The sequence below is a fragment of the Girardinichthys multiradiatus genome, chromosome 10 (genome assembly GCF_021462225.1).
Source record: "Girardinichthys multiradiatus isolate DD_20200921_A chromosome 10, DD_fGirMul_XY1, whole genome shotgun sequence".
Lineage (NCBI taxonomy): Eukaryota > Metazoa > Chordata > Actinopteri > Cyprinodontiformes > Goodeidae > Girardinichthys > Girardinichthys multiradiatus.
The window spans coordinates 11,153,849-11,177,089 of NC_061803.1; the positions used below are offsets into that span (position 1 = coordinate 11,153,849).

Here is a 23,241-nt window from a genome sequence, read left to right on the forward strand (position 1 = left end):
TTTTTATGCAGAAAATATGGGCGAACTACATGAAAGTGGGAAGGATTAATTTCTCCTCACACACAAATAACAATCTCTCTGTTGAAAACGTTTTGCATCCAGTATTATCCAACAGTCAGAATCTTGGATTTAAGGGAAGAAACAACCAAAACATGAGGGAGGAGGATATAACACAGTTCATATTATGGCTATGACAGATAGCTAGAACAGGGAAACAAAAGCCAGACCACAACAATAGAAGCAACTGGACGTGTTGTTTGTGATCAAGAATTTTATCAGGTAAGAAAAGGCTTCTTCTTGCAGATGTTTTTACTTTTTGTGTGTCCTGTCATCACAAAACGTCTCCTAATATCCACATATTACATTAAAACGAGACCTGCTCTGACAGTTTAGCCACATTAATTCGCATTAGCTGTGACATATTTTCTTCTTTTTTGGGTACAGGGTACACCCTGGACAGGTCACCAGTCCATCGCAGGGCAACACACAAACAACCATGCACACACTCATTCACACACCTAAGGGCAATTTAGAGAGACCAATTAACCTAACAGGCATGTCTTTGGACTGTGGGAGGAAGCTGGAGTACCCAGTGAGAACCCATGCATGCACGGGGAGAACACGCAAACACCCTGCAGAAAGACCCCCGACCAGGAGTTGAACCCAGGACCTTCTTGCTGCAAGGCGACAGTGCTACCAACTGCCCCTCCGTGCAGCCCAAAAATATCAAATGTTACCAAATATTTCTTTTTAAAAAATCACCAGTGCCAGACTTTTTGGCACATGTAAACATTTCTATTGAATTCCATTTTTTAAATTTATATATTTACCTTTCTTTATAACCTATACATGACTTCCTGTTACCCAGGTGTTTAATTTTGTTAAAGTGGATGACATTCATAATCTTCAGGAGATATCAAGACATTTTAGATGGAAATCTGGGGACTTCTGCCAGACAACTGAAAATGGATTGTCTTTCAGCAGTAAACCCATACCCACGCATCACCAAATCAACACAGAAATGGTTCACCAGACAGTACTCCACTGAAGGAATAAGGGTAGTATATTTTAAAGAAATTTGTGTGGCATTATGCTACTGCAGTACTTTTATTTTGAGGGTTTTTATAACTCTTCATGACTCAAAAACTCAAAGACAGAAGAAATGCCACCACCAGTCTACTGGCAAATTGATAACTGTTCGTAAAACTGCTAAGCAACAGTTGAGAAGTGCATCGTAAGGCTGTTTATTTGCATTTTGTGGTCACAAGTCAGTCGTAACTCTCAGATAAGGGAGCAAAAAAACAGATTTTTATAAACACTCTACTAAGAAATTCTTGAGCTGTTCCAACAGTATGATGCATTTCTAAGGAATTGATCACTTTCTTCCATAAATTTAAATTATATTGTTAAATACTTTTAAATCTTTCCATGAAGATGATGGACCAAAACAGTGGTTATGTTACTGATTCAAACTTGTCATTACCTATTCAGAAATTCAGATTGTGATTCTCAAATACCAACAATGCAGCCTTTCACATAACCTACTTCCAATGTTCAATGCTAGTACATTGTTTGTATTGCATTACAATATCTCAGTTCCTTATTATAGCTTGATAAAACAGTCAAGCTGCAGCGATTAGTCTCATAATGTCAGTCACAGGAAATAGAAAAATGCACATAAAACCCTGAAGAGTACAAATTGGTATAGTAAGCATCTTGTGGGAATAACATTTCGGCTCCATCAGTGAAAATTCGGTTTCTCGGGGAAGGTGCATCCGACCCGTCTGATGATGACGTTGGCTGCATAGTGTCCGGCCCGGATGCACTCCTCCAATGACTGCTCTTGGACCAGGGCAGAGAGGAATCCTGAGGAGGAAGAGAAATTAAGTCCCCTACAGAATGGAAGTAAGTTTAGGTTTAAGAATAAATCTGATTTTAATACCCTTTAACCATGGATGTACAAGGGTTGGACAATGAAACTGAAACACCTGGTTTTAGACCACAATAATTTATTAGCATGGTATAGGGCCTCCTTTTGCGGCCAATACAGCGTCAATTTGTCTTGGGAATAACATATACAAGTCCTGCACAGTGGTCAGAGGGATTTTAAGCCATTCTTCTTGCAGGATAGTGGCCAGGTCACTACGTGATACTGGTGGAGGAAAACGTTTCCTGACTCGCTCCTCCAAAACACCCCAAAGTGGCTCAATAATATTTAGATCTGGTGACTGTGCAGGTCATGGGGTCACTTTCATGTTCACCAAACCAATCTTTCACCTGTCTTGCTGTGTGTATTGGTGCACCGCCTTCAGGATACAATGTTTGAACCATTGGATGCACATGGTCCTCAAGAATGGTTCGGTAGTCCTTGGCAGTGACGTGCCCATCTAGCACAAGTATTGGTCCAAGGGAATGCCATGATATGGCAGCCCAAACCATCACTGATCCACCCCCATGCTTCACTCTGGGCATGCAACAGTCTGGGTGGTACGCTTCTTTGGGGCTTCTCCACACCGTAACTCTCCCGGATGTGGGGAAAACAGTAAAGGTGGACTCATCAGAGAACAATACATGTTTCACATTGTCCACAGCCCAAGATTTGCACTCCTTGCACCATTGAAACCGACGTTTGGCATTGGCATAAGTGACCAAAGTTTTGGCTATAGCAGCCCGGCCGTGTATACTGACCCTGTGGAGCTCCCAACCAACAGTTCTGGTGGAAACAGGAGAGTTGAGGTACACATTTAATTCTGCCGTGATGGGCAGCCGTGGTTTTATGTTTTTTGGATACAATCCGGGTTAGCACCCGAACATCCCTTTCAGACAGCTTCCTCTTACGTCCACAGTTAATCCTGTTGGATGTGGTTCGTCCTTCTTGGTGGTATGCTGACATTACCCTGGATACCGTGGCTCTTGATACATCACAAAGACTTGCTGTCTTGGTCACAGATGCGCCAGCAAGATGTGCACCAACAATTTGTCCTCTTTTGAACTCTGGTATGTCACCCATAATGTTGTGTGCATTTCAATATTTTGAGCAAAACTGTGCTCTTACCCTGCTAATTGAACCTTCACACTCTGCTCTTACTGGTGCAATGTGTAATCAATGAAGACTGGCCAGGCTGGTCCAATTTAGCCATGAAACCTCCCACACCGAAATGACAGGTGTTTCAGTTTCATTGTCCAACCCTTGTAGTTGTGTTTAATAAACAGGACCCACATGATTGAAATTCTATGCCAAGCAAAGTAGCATATAATTTCATACCTCCAGCAAAGGCATCCCCTGCTCCGTTGGTATCGACAATATCATTCTGGTTGATGTCCAAAACAGGAAACATGGTCACTTTGTCTCCTGTGGTTAGGAAGCAAGACGATGGTTACTTAAAACAGCTCTAACTCTCTGCATGCAAAGGTATGTTTCACCCTTGAACATTTCACATTTTGTCACAATATAACCACACAATTCAATGTATTTCAATGGGATTTATGTGATAGACCAACTCAAAGTAGTACATATTGTGAAGAGGAGTAAAATTGATTCACAGACCAATCCTGGCAATGGTTTCTACAGTTTCATTAGTTCTATAGTTTTCCTTCACATAGTAGTTCAAGCTCAGTTATATTAGATGGAGAGCATACATTTTCAATACTTGCCACAGACTTGTATGTTTAGGATCATTGTCCTGGCCAAGGGTGACCCCTCTGGTTCAGTGTAAAGTCTCTTGTAGCCTCTAACCAGCTTTCTTGCTGTTTTTAGTTTCATTGATATTTCCATCAACTCTGACCAACTTGCCTACCCTTGCTGAAGAAAAGCATTCCCACAGTATAATACTGCAACACCCTTGTTTAACAGTAGGATGGCTTGCTCAGGGGCATGTGCAGTGTTAGTTTTCTGTCAGTGTTTTACATATTTGCATAAGTTAAATTTTGCTTTTATCTGACCACAGTACTGTTTTCAGTGTTTCCATTTGCTCCATATGTCTTTTTTTGGTAAACTTTAAACACAACCTCTGATGGGATTCTTTCAACAAAGGCTTTCTTCTTGGCACTCTTACGTAAACACCAAAACTGTGGAGAGCACAACAAAATAGTTTGTGGATCTCTGCAGCTCCTGGGGAGCTGCTGTTCGTTCACTGACGATTTCTAACAAACCTCTAAGCCCATCGCAGAACAGCTGCATGTGAACTTAGATTAAATTACAAACAGATGGACTTTTTACTAATTAGGTTACTTTTAAAGGCAACTGGTGGTGCTGGATTTTATTTGGGAGTCTTAGGGTAAAACAGGACTAAATACAAATGAACATAACAATGTTACGATATTTATTTCTAAAACTCTTTAAAACCTTGTATCATTTTCCTTCCACAGCATTATTATGCACAACTTTGTGTTGGTCTATCACATACAACCCCAATAAAATAAATAAAAAGTTTATAACATGGCCAAAAAGTGCATGGGGTGTGATTACTTTTGCAAGGCACTGTATGTTAGGTGCCAATTCATGACAATTAACAACAAGGTTTAATAATCACTTGGTTAAGCATAACATTCTTCAAAGTGACAGGGCATTTTAGTAGAATAATCATAAGAAATACACGAATATTGGAAAATCTTTGAACCACATAGTTTAAATCTGGAATAACCCAGATCAGATAAACAGCATGAGTTGTTCAGATGTTCGTCCAAAGGAAAACTACTTCCCACATCGCACACTGGAAAATGTTTTTACGTTTCTCCACTTCTGTCAACCTTAATGCTTGGTGTGGACATTTATGCCTCCCTTGGGATAAACTATCCCAGCTTTAGTGATCAAATGTGTGCAAAGTCAAAGAGAGGTGCTTAGTTTAAACTGAGTCAGACAGTCGATTGAAAAAAATAAAAAAATAAAATAAATAAAAATATATAACACATTCAGTTTTATTAATATTGTACATATTCACAACTACAAGTCATCTAAAAGTACTGTAAATAGTGAGAAAACTAACATTTTTCTAAGAACTCAGAGGAAGTGGGGGAAAAAGAAAACGTTTCAGAAGAAATCTCACATAGATCAAGGTTTTTTGCATTATTTCTTTGCAGGTCTTAAGTGGTTCTTTATGTTTTCAAAATCAGTGAAAACATACATGAAATGCAGAAGTAAAAATTTTTTTCTAATAAACTGTTGCTCTACATGTTATGTGATACATGTCATAAATGATCACTTTAAGACATAATGAAAGATTTTTTATTTTTGATTGTTCCTGCCTGCTGCAAGTCCTGAACAGGACTAAGCAGACATAGACAATAGACAGATTTTGAGCGTTGCAAAAGTATTCAAACCATTAGAACTTTTTACAGTTTGTTCCAAACACAAATTTCAATATATTTTATTGAGATTTATGTTATAGCCCAATACAAAATGGTGCATACATGTTAAGTGGAAGGAAATTAAAACACATTTTTATAATTTTTTTTTATCAAAATCTGAAAAGTGTTTGCACTTTTGTATTGAGCACTCCTCAGTCATTTGTGTAAAACCAACTTTTGTTGCAGTTAACGCTTTATTTCACACAGCTTCTCAGTTGAATTTAGGTCTGCATTTGGATTAAATAATCCCAACAGATACATATGCTTTAATCTAAACAATCCGCCTGGAAGGTAAACATCTGCCATAGTCTCAAGAGCTTTGGAGCCTTTAACAAGTTTTCTTCCAAGATTGCCCCTATTTGGCTTTAACTATCTTCCCATCAACTCTGACCAGCTCCCCTGCCTCTGCTGAAGAACATCCCTACATAAAGATGCTGCCACCGCCATGTTTCACAATAAGGATGGTGTTTTCAGGTAGACATGAAGGGTTTTGCCCAATAGCTTAATTGTGGATTCATCTGACCAGAGCACCTTCAGGTCCTTCTCAAAAAATTAGCATATTGTGATAAAGTTCATTATTTTCCATAATGTCATGATGAAAATTTTACATTCATATATTTTAGATTCATTGCACACTAACTGAAATATTTCAGGTCTTTTATTGTCTTAATACGGATGATTTTGACATACAGCTCATGAAAACCCAAAATTCCTATCTCACAAAATTAGCATATTTCATCCGACCAATAAAAGAAAAGTGTTTTTAATACAAAAAACGTCAACCTTCAAATAATCATGTACAGTTATGCACTCAATACTTGGTCGGGAATCCTTTGGCAGAAATGACTGCTTCAATGCGGCGTGGCATGGAGGCAATCAGCCTGTGGCACTGCTGAGGTCTTATGGAGGCCCAGGATGCTTCGATAGCGGCCTTTAGCTCATCCAGAGTGTTGGGTCTTGAGTCTTTCAACGTTCTCTTCACAATATCCCACAGATTCTCTATGGGGTTCAGGTCAGGAGAGTTGGCAGGCCAATTGAACACTGATACCATGGTCAGTAAACCATGGTATCAGGCTGGGAGTTTTAAAGACCTCAGGAATCTTTTGCAGGTGTTTAGAGTTAACTCGTTGATTCAGATGATTAGGTTCATAGCTCGTTTAGAGACCCTTTTAATGATATGCTAATTTTGTGAGATAGGAATTTTGGGTTTTCATGAGCTGTATGCCAAAATCATCCGTATTAAGACAATAAAAGACCTGAAATATTTCAGTTAGTGTGCAATGAATCTAAAATATATGAATGTTAAATTTTCATCATGACATTATGGGAAATAATGAACTTTATCACAATATACAAATTATTTGAGAAGGACCTGTTCTTCGACATGTTTGCTGTATCTCCTTAATGGCTCGTTTAAACCTTTAAACAGAACTAAATACGGTTTTCTTCTTGGCACTCTCCCATTAAGGACCATTATGTGGAGTCCACCGTGCGCTGTGGATCTCAGCAGCTCCTCCAGAGTTACCATCTCTGGTTTCTTAGCTGTTCTCTGATTAATGCTGCCCTTGCCTGGCCTGACAGGCTAGGAAGACAACAATGTTATGCCATACTTTGCAGTTATTTGCACTGGGTTTTATTTTGTATCATAGTGATGGAGGCACTCTACACTTTTGGATGATTTTCCTTCCAGTTATGCTCATGATTGTGTTGGTCAATCAAGTAAAACATCAATAATATGCATTAAGGTGGTTGCAATGTTAGAAGTAACAAAAGGGGTGTAAATACTTTTATAAGGATCTTTAAGAAATTGAAGACAAAACTTTAATTGACTTTCTTACATAAAGGAGCTTAACAACCAGCCTAATGCTGTTATGTTTATTTATTTAGAGTTTTATACTGCATGTATTATTCTCCAACTTTCACAAAATTCCAATGTAGACAGGGTTCGCCATCATAAACAAACATATCTGTCAAAGATATGTCAAAGACATCTCAATAGAACAGGAGCACAAACTTTTCATGCTGATGGTGTCATTAATTTAATAATATGTATATTTGCAGCAGCATTAAAAGTGTGTTGTCTCTTTCAGGATCTCAAATAACTAGAAATGCTCAAAATAATTACATGCAAAAAGATTAAAACTGGAAGAAAAGCCGTATGCAAACTATAATTAGTCAATCTTTGGATTTTTGAAATAAGTTTTTAAAAAATATACTTTTTTATAAGTGAGCAACTACTGCAGGGATGAAAATGTAGAGGAAATATGAATTTATCGGACAGTGGGCAAGCTTTACGTGCCTACTGTGTTCGATTAAACAATGCAAGGTCAGTGTAGCGGTTTCAGTTTAAAACAGAATCCATAACATGAGAGTCTTTTATTATTTTCAGAGGATTACGCTGAAATCACACACTGCTTCAATTATCAGTAGTGTGTGAACTTCAAAGACGCTTCCAGTTTAAAGTGGAGAGAGGGGTGGAAGGAAGAGGAACAAAAGTCTACCAGATGACAAAGTCTTGAGGTGTAGAGTGACATTAAATCAGCAACTTATGTCAGAACAATGTAAACCACACACACGATCTTCAAACAATCCAAGGGCCCCTGTACAGACGTGAACCTTCAAGAGGGTGTCAGAGACAAAAGACTGACATGTGGATGAAAGCAACACGAGGGGGCTGACAGACCTCTTATTGAGAAGAGAGGCTGGGAGTTTAAGGAGAACATGATAAAGAAAAAAAGAGAAACTACAAGAAATTTGTTTAATGAGGCTCCCTGCAACGTGACAAGGGCTCAGAGACGATCTGAGCAGCAGATAAGGCTCTGCATCTTATCCATTTTGAAATACAATAAAGTTCCTGCCCTAAAGAGCAAAAGATAAACTTATAGCCTAACACCTGATGTCAATGAAAGAGCTGAAGAAATTTCATGTGCAAAGGAAGGATGTGTAACAGATCATGTAGCATTGATGTATCAGATTAAGAGTTCAATGGTGTTTTCATAACAGCACTAATTCTTTTTAAAAGGAAGCAGCTGACTGATAAAAAAATTATAATAAAACAAGACTCCTTTCAGGATCAGTTAATTAACAGCGTAAAGACTTTATTTAATTAATAGCACAGATGAAGCCTAAGAAGCCTCCTCTCTCTTGAAATGATTAACCACACGTAAAATGCGTGCTTACATTAAATTCCAGTTTGTCAGTTACTCTTCTGTTGAAGGTACTGAAGTCGTTAGATGTGGTCGTGCTAATTTGACGAGCTTTGTGGCTATAAGAAGCGGATGTTTTAAAGATTGAAACTGATGCACTTGTTCTGCAGCGGGGATGGTGTTCATTAGCTAGAGATAAAGAGGGTGTGCATATTTCACTTGTACAGGAGGAGGTAGATCTTGTGAGAAACACACCCAGATAATCTCTCAAATGATCTGGATGCTCAACTTCGTACATCGAAGTGTCAGAACTTTCACATTTAGATCTTCTATATTGGTGAAAGGCCAATACAAAGTAGTGCAAATTATGAAGTAGAAGGAAATAATACATAGCTTTAAAAAGGTTTTGTAAAAATCAAGTCTTGACACAGATTCTTCATTAGATTTGGGTCTAGACTTTGAATGGGCCATTCTTTTACATGATTATGCTTTGATCTAAGCCATTTAATTGTCACTTTGGCTCTGTGTCATTCCGCTGAATTGTAAATTTCTGCCCCAATCTCAAGTCTTTTGCAGTTTTTCTTCCAGTATTTTCCTGTGTTTAACTCCATCCATTTTCCTAGCGACTCAGCCAGCTTCCCTGTCACTGCTAAAGAATAGCAGTCCCCAAAGCATTATGGTACCGCAACCATGTTTCACCGTAGGGATGGTATGTTCAAGCCAATGTATTAGTTTGAGCTTTTCTCCTAAAAATTGTTCTTGCCGCAGATCTGGCTCATAAAGTCCAGATTTGTGGAGTACACAACTAAAAGTTGTCTTGTTGACACAATTTCCCTGCTGCTCCTCTAGGGTTACCCTGGACCTTTTCCCTTTTCTGTGATCGATGATCTCCTTGCCCGGGCTATTTAGATGTTTAGATGGCTATATAAATGGTAGGTTTGTAGTTGTACCATAATCTTTCTGTTGTATTTATACTGGCATTAAATTGCACACAGGTGGATTCTAAAAGCAAATAATTGCAGTGGATTTTATTTAGGATTATCCAAGTAACCCAGTAAACATTTTTTCATTGATAATATGTCTAATTAATTTATTGATCATTCATATAAATCAAGGATAAATTAGGCAGATATTTGGTTTGAAACTGAATGTTTTTTTGACATATTATTGGTTTTAAATGGTTATTAGAGGGCCTCTCGCCCATAGACTGTTGGAGATAGGCACCAGCTTCCCCGCAACCCACTATGGAATAAGCAATAGAAAATGACTGACTGGTTATTAGAGGGCTGATTGGTTAAAAACACAGACTAGTTTAAACCAGCTGAAATCAAATGCACAGGTTTTTACTTGTAAAAAGAACCATGTTAATAATCGTGTCTGTCTCATTAAATCCTATTTAAATACACTGAAGTTTGTGGTTATAACTTGACAAAATGGGAAAAAGTCCAAGGGGTATGAATCGTTTTACAAGAAACAGCAAGTGAAGCAAATAATATTTTGCTCCTTATTAAACCCAGCTGAAAGTGCAACTGAATAGTTGCACTTTCAGCTGAATACATACGCCAATAAAATGTATTATGACTCTTTTTATTAATTATTTTTATCCGTCAGAGTATGTGGATTTCTCAGTTACTCTTTCCTGCATTTAACCAACCCCTCAATACATGTTTTGCTCATAAAGATGCCAATACAGTTATGTATTTTTATTTTATTTTTACATTCAGGTTGTAGCAAGTTAGCACGGTAAAAGGGTAAACTCTGCCACAAAATGCATTGCAAAGAATCCTTCTGTCCTTACACCTTCTTTCAATGCTGATAAGATAAATAATCTGAACTCAGTGCTTTTTGTTTCAAGCTTCTGCAATCAACACAACAGCTTTTCAATTAAGTGTTTATGGATTAAATTTAAACTTCATGTTTCATAAAAACTAAATTAAAACAAGTAAATGTAAAAGTAACATAATTCTGCAAAAACAAAGGGTTAACGGCTCCTTCAATAGTATTAAAATCAGCCTGGTAGTCTTAATCACATTTGGTTGACAAAGGCATTTTGATTAAACTAATCACACATCATCAGTTGTTTCATTTAGGCCATTATTAAAGACAATCAGGAATTGCTCTCGGTTCAAGTTAAAGAAACCTCAAGAACTCTCCAGTGGATAGCCTGAAGAACTTTGTTTGGTTACCTGAAAAATTAATAGAAATTTACTCATTACAAAACTGGTTCATAAAGTCAGTATTTCCTTAGGTCAAGCTACAGCACCTCAACTTGGCTCAGGTTAGATGAATAGTTTAATTCTTTTTAAGCTAGGATCCTAACATAGTTTTAAATAAATGCTGCCTTTGACAAAGGTTATAGGGAAATGTTTCTGGAGATGACCATGAATTTCTCATATAGGAGTCAGACACCATCAATGATGATGAAAATGCCAACAGGGAGGGACAGACAAAAACATAAGCAGATTATTATCAGTGCCATTTTAAAGTCGGTCGCCCAATAAATAGATTGACATTGTTTGAAAACCCTGGCATTGTTAGTTGTTTTCAGATTTACTACTAGAAACAAAGTCAGCTCACATCAGCGAGGGGTGTCCTGCTGCTAATAGAGATCTCTGTTAGAAGCAGCTTGTGCTGAGCTTTCCACAGTGGTCAGCAGTGACCCTTGTATTTTATACTAAAGTTATAATAGAGTACAGCAACAAAGAGGGAGAGTTTTCAAAATAACAAGAGGATGATGGCTACGTCTTATGTGCAAAGATGCAGTGCAATCAGCTGTGATGATGCATCTGTCTCCTGCTGAAACCAGCATTAGCACTACCCCTGTTAGTGAGACAAAGAGGAAGAGAAACAACAATGGAGAGAAAATTGTGAGGAGATGCTATGATCCAGAGAGCATTGAACAAACTCTATTTGATCAGATACTTTGTGTGAAGTGTGAAGGAGATGTAACATATTTATATGGAGCTCTGCAGACAATAATTCTATTGGCTGTACGTCTCATCAGTCCTTGTTTCTATACTTTCTCTCTTTTTGAAAGAAAAATAGTGTTGTTGACTTTTAGGGAATATATGTATTTTGATATATCCATCCATTTTCTATACCCGCTTCTTCCGAACAGGGTCACGGGGGAGCTGGTGCCTATTTCCAGTGGTCTACAGGAGAGAGGCGGGGTACACCCTGGTCAGGTCACCAGTCCATCGCAGGGCAACACAGAGACAAAAAGGACAAACAACCAAGAGCAATTTAGAGAGACTAATTTACCTAAAGGTCATGTTTTTGGACTGTGGGAGAAGGCTGAAGTACCCGGAGAGCCCTTGTTTTGATATATTATGCCATGAATTTATATCATGTAAGTCACATGGTTGAGATTAATGTATGTGTGCATATTAATAGGAGCCAAATAATAATGTATCCAGTATGTGCTCAAGTCTCAAACTACGGTTTTGTGGTGGTTTTTTGCCTGCATTCATTAAGATTTATTCACCTCGGCATGCTTCAAATGAAAAGTGAAACAGACGGCTTTACCTACGTTCCTCTAAATTGACTTCCACACCTTTGATCCTAATACACATGCACTATTCAGAATGAGTGAATTAAAACCAACATGTATATTTTAAAGAAGGGACAGGATTTAATGTTGCAGAACAGCCTTTGCCTCCTTGTGTTTAGACTCATGTAAAACACATTTTCAATACGTCAACATATGTGAAAGGATAACAGTCAGTGTGACAGCAGCGTACTCGTACTCGTACTCGTCGTCTTCCGCATTATCCGGGACCGGGTCGCGGGGGCAGCAGACTCAGCAGAGACGCCCAGACGTCCCTCTCCCCAGACATCTCCTCCAGCTCCTCCGGGGGGAGCCCAAGGCGTTCCCAGGCCAGCCGAGAGACATAGTCCCTCCAGTGTGTCCTGGGCCGTCCCCTGGGCCTCCTCCCGGTGGGACGTGCCTGGAACACCTCCCAAGGAAGGTGTCCAGGAGGCATCCGGTATAGATGCCCGAGCCACCTCAACTGGCTCCTCTCGATGTGGAGGAGCAGCGGCTCTACTCCGAGCCCCTCCCGGATGGCCGAGCTCCTCACCCTATCTCTAAGGGAGTGCCCGGCCACCCTACGGAGGAAGCTCATTTCCGCCGCTTGTATCCGGGATCTCATTCTTTCGGTCATGACCCAAAGTTCATGGCCATAGGTGAGGGTAGGAACGTAGACCGACCAGCAAATCGAGAGTTTCGCTTTTTGGCTCAGCTCTCTCTTCACCACAACGGACCGCCTGTCGATCTCCCGCTCCATTCTTCCCTCACTCATGAACAAGACCCCGAGATACTTGAACTCCTCCACTTGAGGCAGGAACTCCCCTCCAACCTGAAGAGGACAAGCCACCCTTTTCCGGTCGAGAACCTTGGCCTTGGACTTGGAGGAGCTGATCTTCATCCCAGCCGCTTCACACTCAGCTGCGAACCGCCCCAGTGCATGCTGTAGGTCTTGGCTAGAGGGGGCCAGCAGGACCACGTTATCTGCAAAAAGAAGAGACTAAATCCTCTGGTCCCCAAACCAGACCCCCTCCGGCCCTTGGCTGCACCTAGAAATCCTGTCCATAAAAGTTATGAACAGGACCGGTGACAAAGGGCAGCCCTGCCGGCCTAAGCATCCGGGGATCGGACCGCCGAGGTCTCCACCTTCGTCTGCCGCCCAATCCTCTTTGCACCGGTCCCTCACGGTTCCCCCTGCAGGTGGTGGGCCCACTGGGGGATGGTCTCGCGTCTTTTGTTCGGGCTTGGCCCGGCCGGGTCCCGTGAGGAGCAACCCAGCCACCAGGCGCTCTCCGACGAGTCCCGACCCCAGGCTCGGCTCCAGGGTGGGACCCCGGCTCTGCCGTACCGGGCAACGTGACAGTAGCATTAGAAATGATAACCTAGATACCTGTTTTCCACTTTGGAAACCACAATAACAGTGCAGCACATTTTATGGATTATACCAGATCTTTCTCACTTTTTCCTGACTGTTTCTATTAACATTCAAATATTAATTTGAAGACATTAGTGAATGAGAGAGAAGGGTAAACACCATCTATGATACACCCGTCCTGTAGGGCCGGTATCATGCAACACCCGAAACACATAATTAATGTAAGTCAGTAGCAGGACTCTGTAGCGCTTGAGAGCATTAGGAGGTAATTCAGCCATTTTATTCAGACTGAACTTTGGACACATCTAAAACTTGTAGGACACCAGCCCTTGAGGACTGGTACTCGACACCCCTGGTGTAAGAATACATGACCTACAGCTGATCTTCTATACAGATTTGATGTTGCTAATGTCTGGCACAGAAAAGGTGCTAAAAGCATTTTTGTTTGGAGGAGGGTTTTTTCAAAAATGGGTAAAAAAATACACGCTCCAAAAAATATCCATTGTAGTGTAGTTGGGGCCCCTGTTATTGTATTAGCTTTGCAAATGTTTGCTTATAACTGTAAATTTAATAAAGATCTTTTTATATTTTTTGAGTTCAAAAACTGTATAAGTACAAACAGTCATAGTAAAATAGAAAGTACATCCCTTATAAATTCTTCTGTACTGTGAATTTTGTAGATGTCAAGGGTTATTAGGTTTTTATCTTTACATACTTTCCCACTTTGGTTTCTTCTTTGTGTAATAAATATTGAAAAAGTATGTGGTGTTTTTTTTACCACTTTTAGGTAGACATAATTATTCTAACCATATATATGTCTAAGGCCCCCAAAGCGACGGAGGGTGTGCTTTCTTTAACTGTGAGATGGGAATGTGAACTCAAATTTTAAGTATCAAACAGAGCCTCTTTCTGATTTCTGAGTTAGAAACATCTCTGATGAGTTTTCCAGAACGCTTCTGAGAAAGGCACATCAGGGTACATTAGACCTTCAATATTTCTCTTTATTCATGACCACAGTTTGTATTCTGCTGCTGGGGGAAAGTTCACACAACCTCACCGATGCAAAATATTCCATTTGACTGACACGTCAACTCACGTTACACACCAACAATTCCCCCGTTGTCTTTAACAAAGACCTCATTGGCAAGAATCTGCCATGGACATGGCAATAAATACTAAAATAAAAAAATTTAAAACTACTTCTGCCAGAACCCTTTCACTATGTTGTTATTGGCTCACAGAACATCTGAAAACATCACTCCACCCAACTCACTTCACATTTCACAATAATGAGTCTGGCAACAATTTTTCAATCAATAAACCCCGCAGCATGCTTTTTTAAACATAATACTGCTCTTTTCAATTTATTCTGGCAAAAACCGGGGAGCAGATTGGTGGTGAGCATGTGGGAGTTTTGTAAGGCAGCTCTCTGACAGGTAATGTGCACCACCGGAGACAAAAAAACAAAAAAATAAAACTCAAAGGAATTCAAATAATTCTTTCCAGTAAGGTGCTGTATAATTGTATGCTTTGTTAATTCACACTTCATAATTCCCTCATTACAGCTCTTGAATGGTGGTGATTAACAGAAATTCTTTTAGCAGCCATCTCTTTGAAATGAGTATCAATTAGGTCCTTTATTACCGGCTATTCTCTTTGGCAATGACAACCGTCGGCTCAGCCGTGACTGAGAAAATGCTTTCTAGTGAAGAAAAGTTAATGTTTAAATAAGAGGACTTCAACTTTTTTGAAAAATGATCATATGCAGAGCTGTTTTGATTTGGATTACTACAAGCTATATCGCTTATGTTCCAGTGTTCCACATTTTTGCTTTGACAGGTAGAGTACGGAGCTGTCAAGTCATTAAAATTAATCATCAACACAAGTAAAATAATGAGTTCATTTTATGTGCTCCTCTGACAGCTGAATGATTGGGAACTACACATGAATATTTAGCTCAAGTGCTCAACAGAGATTCAGGGAAACATTTCTTTTTGTAATGTGAGAAACTTCCCAGAAAACGCTCCTTCTGGAACAGTTCCCATTGCGTTCGAGCCAAAATCCAGGGCCTCAGAGAGGAAAGCAAGCCTCACCGCTTTTCTTGGCAAATGTGACAGGTTAGAAGCAAGCTGACATTCAATCTGTTTCCCTATCACGACCGGCATCTTTGCTCGCAAGTGAGTTATATAAAAGAGGACATATGCCCAAAATTACTGAAACCGCAGGCGAAATATCATCAGCGAACTGAGATGCTTTCAGGAAGTTGGGATGGAGGACTGTTCAAGCTGATGTGTCAGTAAAAGAAAAAAGAAGTGCCTTGTAAAATTATTCTTCCCCTTTGAAATTGTTCACATTTTGTCAAGTTACAACCACAAACTTTATTGCATTTTATCAGGATCTATGTGATAGACCAACTCAAATTATGAAGTACAAGACAGACAATTTGCAGTTTTTCAACAACCAAAAAACAAAAAGGTGAAGTGGCGGGCATTTGCATTCAATAAAGATTCCATTTCTGGTGCTCTCATATTGCTCTTTTGTTTGGGTGGGCAAATCCAGCCCTTTTTTCTTCTGGTCATATCTCCTTCTGTGTCCTCTCTTCTTCCCAACAACCTTGTAAAACAACATTTGTCCTCCTTGATTGTGAAGATAAAATATGCATAAAATAAATGTATGTCACTACAGTAGTCAACAAGTACTGCTCTGCAGTCTTCCACAGTAGTATTATTGTGCACATGGATGCAATGTGTTATGTACCCCTAATCTAAACCTAATCTAAACCACACTACTGGCTGTATGTCTTAGGTTGTTGTCCTGTTAGAAGTTGAACCTCCACCCCAGTCTGAAGCCCTCTCCACGCTCTAATCATTTCACCCTGTATTTAGCTTCATCCAACTTCCCTTCACCTCTGACCAGTTTAGCAGCTCCTGCTGAAGAAAAGCATCTCCACACATGATGCCAACGCCACTATGTTTCATAGTGGGGATTGTGTTTTCAGTTTGAAGTGAAGTGTTCATTTTTTTGCCCCACTTTAAGCCTTCACGCAAAATCCTAATTTATTTTGGTTTAATTTTAACAGATTACCTTGGTCCACATTTGTTGTCCACTATATGGCTTGTGGCAAGCTCTAAATGGGACCTATTGTGGCTTTTTTTTTTCCAAACATGGCTTCCCTCAATGTGTCCGTATCAAAAAAGGCCATATTTGTGACTAATAGTTGTCTTGTAGAAAGATTCTCCTACTTGAGTTGCCTCCTGAGTTTTCATGGGGCTCTTGGCTGCTTCTCTGATTAATGCTATCCTTGCCTGGCCTGTCAGTTTAGATGGTCATGTCTTGGTTGGTTTGCAGTTTTGTTATACTCTTTCTATTTTCAGTGCTCTAGATGTTCAAAGCTTGGGATATTGTTTTATAACCTAACTCTGCTCTAAACATCCCCAAAAGATTTACCTCTGACCTGTCTGTTCCTCGGGCTACATGATGCTTTGTATTCACTAAATTCCTTCACCAAACCTCTGAGGCTTTCACAGAACAGAAGGATTACATTCAAATTTCTCTGTAAAGGGAGCCGCAAACAAATGCTCGCCACGCCACACTTTTCAGATTTTTTATTACAAATATTTTCTTAAAAACGCATATTACCATATTACTTTTCTTCCACGTGACAATTCTGTGCAACTTTCTGTTGGTCTATCACATGAAATCTTAAAAAGACATATTGCACTTTGTGGTTGTAGCGTGAAAAAAAAGAATGTGAAAAAAGTTGCAGCTGCAGGCTGATAATATATTCCGTCGAATGCAAAGTATGTAACACAAACATCACACTTTATTAACAATGTTCAATTTCCATGTAAATGAGTAACCTTTCTGCTTAAACAGAAACTAAAAAAGAAGAAAAAAAATTGCTTCATATTCACTATAAACTTCATCCTCCATCTGACATGATTAACACAGAGATCAAAGGTAAAATCTGTCTGCCTTGACCTCTCGAGAGCTCTAAAACTCTCAGAGGAGCCGAGTCAGGCTTTATCAAGTCCTTATCAGCGATTACAGCAGCAACCACCACTGAATGATGGTTTATTAGATCTCCTCCCTGTTAAAGGTTCAGAGCATAGTGATCTTAATTACTGTAATAATGTATAAGCAAAGGCCTGGTGTAATTCAGCTGTGTCAGAGGCGGCTAAAAAAGGACCGTTTCAATGTGCTCCTGGCTCATAAACATCACATTTGAAACAGTTTTGTGTTAAAAAGGTCTGAATAAAAGGCTGAAAAAAAGAATAACAAATTGACATCTCTTTTTGGAGAATTATACCACAGGGGAAGGCATTCTCCCATCCTTAATCACTATAAAATGGTTTATAAAATGGTTTAACATGACACAGAGGCTGGCAAATGATCAAATCCTGACAGGAGGACAAATTGCAAACAAAATGAGAGATCAAGTTTATTAGAGTGCCGCCTCTGGGAAATGAAAATCTTTAATTCTCTTTCTACATTGACATTTATTTGGCTGATATGAATAGTGATGCCTGCACGCATGCAGACAAACACACACAAACCGCTTGTTTTGCACCTACGACAGCTTTAACAGCTCCACCGCAATGATGGCACAGTCAATGACATTTATCATGTTTGCTTTTGTATATGACATCTGAAACACATTGTCTTTCATCCAGCCAGCATTCATAATCTATTTTATATAAAGTTCACAGTGGCGCACGGATGTGTCTTTATGCAGGAGCAATGGGGGAATCAGGCAGGAATTATCCATCACCTCCAGCACAAAGGATGGATCCTTATTCATTTTTAACCCTCAGGCTTTTCGATAAAAAGGCTTCTTTCAAAATTCACTTCCAGGAATTCAACTATTAATATCAATGTTCACAATGGTTTGTTATTTAATTATAAATGGAATAATTCATAACTGGAAAAAGAATCGGTATTATCATCTATTGACTAGAAAGGGAATTACATTTCCCATTTAATCTTTTCAAAAATTATAACCACAAACTGAAGAGAATTTTATTTGGATGATATATGATAGACCAACAAAACGTAGCACATTAAAGCTGAAGAAAAATCTGAAAGGTGTGGTGTGCTTATGTATTTATCCCCCTGACCCAATTACATCTGCAGTGGAATCAATAGCAAGTCTTGTGTGTATGTCTTTACTAGTTTTGCACATCCAGAGACTGACATTTTGCTCAAGCTCAGTCAGATTGGATAGACGACATCTGTGAACATCTTTTTTCATGCATTGTTACTGATTCTTAGTTAGATTTAGTTGTGGACTTTGATTGGACCATTTAAACCCATGAATGCTTTGATTTACACCATTTTATGGTCACTTTGGCTGTATGTTTAGGGATGTTTTTCTGCTCAAAGGTGAACCTCTGCACCAGTCTCAAGCCTGCTCCATTGCCAGTCAGTTTTTTTTTCAGAACTGGCCTGTCCTTGCTGAAGAAAAGCATCCCCCCAGCATTATGCATGTTTCACCAAGGGAAGTTTTGCATGAAGGCCAAAACGTAAAATTTTAATCTCATTCCGAATGCCTCCCTCGCAACACTCCCGAAAAAGCTGGTTTGTTTTCACCACTTATTTATAGCCCCAAACAAAGCAGCAGCAGCATATTTACATAATGACAACATTGGCGTCCATTGTTTTCACTCTAAGTGACCGAGCCAGCTGCTACAAGACAGCTGACGAGTGTTAGTGCATCAGGATTCGCCGCTGACATTTTTTGTTGCATGTCACAGCTGCTATATCAGGACTACTTGTGAGTGTGTCTTGTGTCCAGTGAGTGTAACATGAGTCAGATGACACAACTCAAAACAATGGGTCTTGTACACTTATCTCTCAGATAAATTAAATGCAATTTATGAACCACAGTGCCTTGAAGAAGTATTCACATCCCGTTAAACTTTTTCACATTTTGCCACATCACGACCACAAACTTGTCTTTATATACAACACAAACTATGTATTTTATTGGGATTTTACGTGATACATCAACACAAAATGGTGCATAGTAGTGAAGGGGAATAAAAATAATACAGTACATTGTTTGCGAGAACAAAAAATTGGCATGAGTTTGTATTTATCCTCCATACAGCAGTACTTGTAGAACCACTTTTTTGCTGCAGGTCTTTTGGGTTATGTCTCTAACAGATAATTTACATCTATAGGCTGACATTTTTACCCATTTGGTTTTGCAAAATGATGGAGATGTGATGGAGAGCATCTATTAACTGTGGCAGGATTTACAATTGGATTAAGTTCTGCACTTTAACAGGGCCATTCTAACACCTGAACATGTTTTGATCACTGTAGCTCTGTTTGCAGGTTTAGGGTGCTTTCCTGCAGTAAGTAGAACCTCCGCCCCAGTGTCATGTCATTTGCAGCCTCTATTAGGTTTTCTTTTACTGTTTCCCTGAATTGAATTGAAAACGATCCATCCATCAACTGTCACCGCATGATGCTTCCACCAGCATCATGCGGTGGGAATGAATGCAATTGGTTTTTTGGCACAATTTTTTGATTTTTATTATTAAAAGAAGAAAAGATTTTCCTTCCACCAGATTTTATGTGGAGGTATCACTTTAAATGGGCTAAGTAATAATGCACACCGCACTTTTCAGATTTGCATTAGCAAAACTTGGTTAAATGTGTCATTTCCTTCCACTTCATTATGAACTCTTTCATGTTCTCTATCGCACGACATCCCAAAATATACACTGAAGTTGGTTGTTGTAACATGAAAATAAAGTCAGTGGGTATTAATACTTTGTGGTTAACTAAACTATTAGACAGAAATACAATAACTGTTATATTGATATTATATTAATTACTAGCCCTATAGGATAAATTATGTAACAAAAAGTTAGTTCAAAATTTAGCTTTACACATTACTAAAATCTGAAGAGATAGTGTTAAAACATCTGCAATGAAGCCACTTGCAGGCACACTGGATTTAATCAATTAGGCTGCAAAAAAACATCTCAACTATATGTTTGAATTAGCAACCTTGATGCTAACAATTCATGCCGGTAAATTTACAAGGTCACATTTATTGACATTTAACCTTCACTTTCAATGTAGAAAGGACTTATACTAACAGATAAATAAGAAAATAGCAGTTTAGACTTAACTTTGTGTCTTTTGAAGAAAATGAAGAGGCTATATAATACAGGTAATAATACATGATTTGAAAAATACAGCCAACAGTAAATATGATTTATTGCCACAAATGTACAAACAGAAGTTCTCCTACTCGGTTTCCTGCACCATTTCTGTTTCACAGCACAGCAAAGAAAAGTCCTGAATGCTTGCTGCAGCATTTTGAGTTTGGCCTAAGATGCAGCATCTTCATCTGAAAGATTACAAAGAGGCTCCCAGGTGTCAAAATATGGGGTTTTAAATTGTAATAAATGACTGATATAAAGGAGACTGAAATGAATGCTGTAGATTTAAGCTCTTGTTTAATTATCCTAAGTCCTACTGTCATCGTGACATTTGCCAACAATACTGGGTGCTTTTTTGATATCCTGCATCATGCACTAAGAAGACATGCTTCCATCAATGTTTTACTTGACAATGATGATTTTCCACGGATTCAAATTTTCTTTCCAAAAGGTATAACGTATGCAAACTTTCTTTTATTTACCAAAAAAGGTTAAAAACACAATTACCATACTAGTGAAGAGAATACAAGATTATTCCCAAATATGCATGAAAGCCTTTTTCTCTATTATTTGATTTTTACTCAACTAAAAACATAGATTACAGGCCATGCGATTTCGATCGGTGGCTGATTGATTGATGTATCACTAGGTAATGACACTGATAGCTAATAAAAAAAGATTTAAAGCACACACAATAAAACTGAATCACTACTTAAATTCATATTCTAATATGAATTTTAAAACTCTGGAAACATCAGGAGGCACGGTTCAGAAACACTTGTATTTCTTTTGTAACTGTACCTCTCTGTGGTCCCCAGTGATGATTGATATGTTACCTACAGGCCAGCTCTCTCCATGCTCTGCTACAATGAACTGAACCACAAGGGCAATGAGGAGAGACACCCTGCGGCTCCAAACAAAGGCAAAGGCTCCCAGCTGTAATTGGAAACTACAGTCTCTTCACTCTGCTTAAACCTGCAACTCCTGCTCAGTTATGATGACGCTACCTTTTAATATCCTGTACTGCACACACAGTGCTCATATTTGGTATTTCAAGAACTGCTTTTCTCCAGGTCCCATAAAAATGTTGTTGCAGAACTCAAGGTCTAGTCAAAACAACTAATATTCTGGTAAAATATTAGCTTGCTAAGTTGTTATGCTCAAAAAGTTTTTTTTTTCTTAGATTGCTCTTTGAGACATTTTGACGTTTTTAGATGAATAATCTTAGTTTGCTAATTTAGGAACTAAAAAAGCTTTGATATAATCCAATATAATCGTAACTGTCAGTATATACTACAGACCATATAGATTGTTGGTGGCCTTTTTTTTCCATTGAATTATTGCATGTTTGGGAATGTAAAAAACAGCTTCATTCATGAGATGGTTGTTGAGACTAAAGTCACAGATTGTTTGTGTCTTTGAGTCAAAGAAGGTGTTTTAAAAAAATAGTAGAATTTATTCTTTATTGGCTGTCTAATGGGATACAACTCTCACGTTATCACATGATTGGTTGATCAGGACCCTGTGATGTCTCTTCTCCCTGAAGCTCAAGTACTCAGTGAGCTGAATTTGGACTCCTAAAATAAACCTGTTTCCTGTCTTGACATGTATGCATGCATGTGTTGCGTGGGTCTAAAGGTTAGGAAATTAATATGATTTTGCGTAACATGAAGTTGTATAACTTCTTTTGAAGTACATGTGTCACTTGGCAATGGCGCTCCCTTTCTGAATAGTGCATATATTATGGTCAAAGGTGAGGAATTCACAACTCTTTTTATATATATAAAAAAATATATATATATAAAGTGGTAAGATGATTATTAGCTGAATTAAACAGAAAATAAGTCGTGCTTCAACTTCACTTTCTATTTCAGGCATCCAAGCATGCCGAGGCGAGTGTAGCTTCATTAGTGCAGAAATTATAGCCATATACATGGTGTGTGATAGCTCCGTGGCACAAAATATATAACAGACTTAGGAATGTTAACAATATAGCATAACAGGGTCATGAACATGTGCCTGACATACTTGGAGAAAGGTTTGCATTGTACGCTATGTTATGTTCATCCATTTTTGTGTAAAACTGGGCAAAATTCCAGTTGTACAGCATCACTTACCACTTTTCTTTGGGCACATTTTTCTTCATATCTAACCTGGTTCCAAAGGGGTCTAAAGTGGAGACGCTCCAGAAATCAAAAGCCTGTGGCAAAAAGAGACCAGTACATTTTCTTTCACCTGTCAGACCCATAGTGACCTGATGATGGGAAGTTGATGGGAACGAGACCCTGACTACCTCTCAAGCTCAGAAAGATGGAGAACGGCCCGCTGAACAGACATGCTGGTTGGTTCAGTTAGTGTAAGACAGCCCATTTTTGACCAAGTAAGGTACTGTTCAGCTCTGTTGTAAATCTTGGTTTTACATGCACTTTGCTGTATTTTTCTCACCTCTCTGACTAAAGTCGATGTAAGAACTAACATAAAACCCTTTTATTTAGGCTTCTGAGAGACTGAGAAAACATTCATAAAATTATTTCTGCAATTTTGGATGTAGAGTGGAATTAATATTATTGGTCTTTGTTAGCCTTTAGTTTTTGTTTTCTTCTTTTACTTTTGAGAATTCCATGTTAAACCTTAGTTTTATTAGTAATAAATGTAATTCTTAATTCTATA

At 38.8% G+C, this 23,241-nt stretch overlaps 1 protein-coding gene across 5 annotated transcripts in view; it reads right to left on the bottom strand.

Moving 5' to 3' along the window:
- Positions 1–1,228: 1,228 nt before the first annotated feature.
- The window catches only part of LOC124875076 (adenosine kinase-like), a 205,049-nt gene continuing 183,036 nt past the window's right edge, over positions 1,229–23,241 (bottom strand). For all 5 annotated transcript variants that reach the window (XM_047376896.1, XM_047376894.1, XM_047376897.1 and 2 more), the window contains 2 exons: positions 3,266–3,352; positions 1,229–1,866 (listed from right to left, as the gene is read on the bottom strand). In XM_047376896.1, coding sequence (XP_047232852.1) covers positions 1,742–1,866; positions 3,266–3,352 — 212 coding nt within the window. In that variant the 3' untranslated portion in view covers positions 1,229–1,741. The remainder of the gene's footprint in view (positions 1,867–3,265; positions 3,353–23,241) is intronic.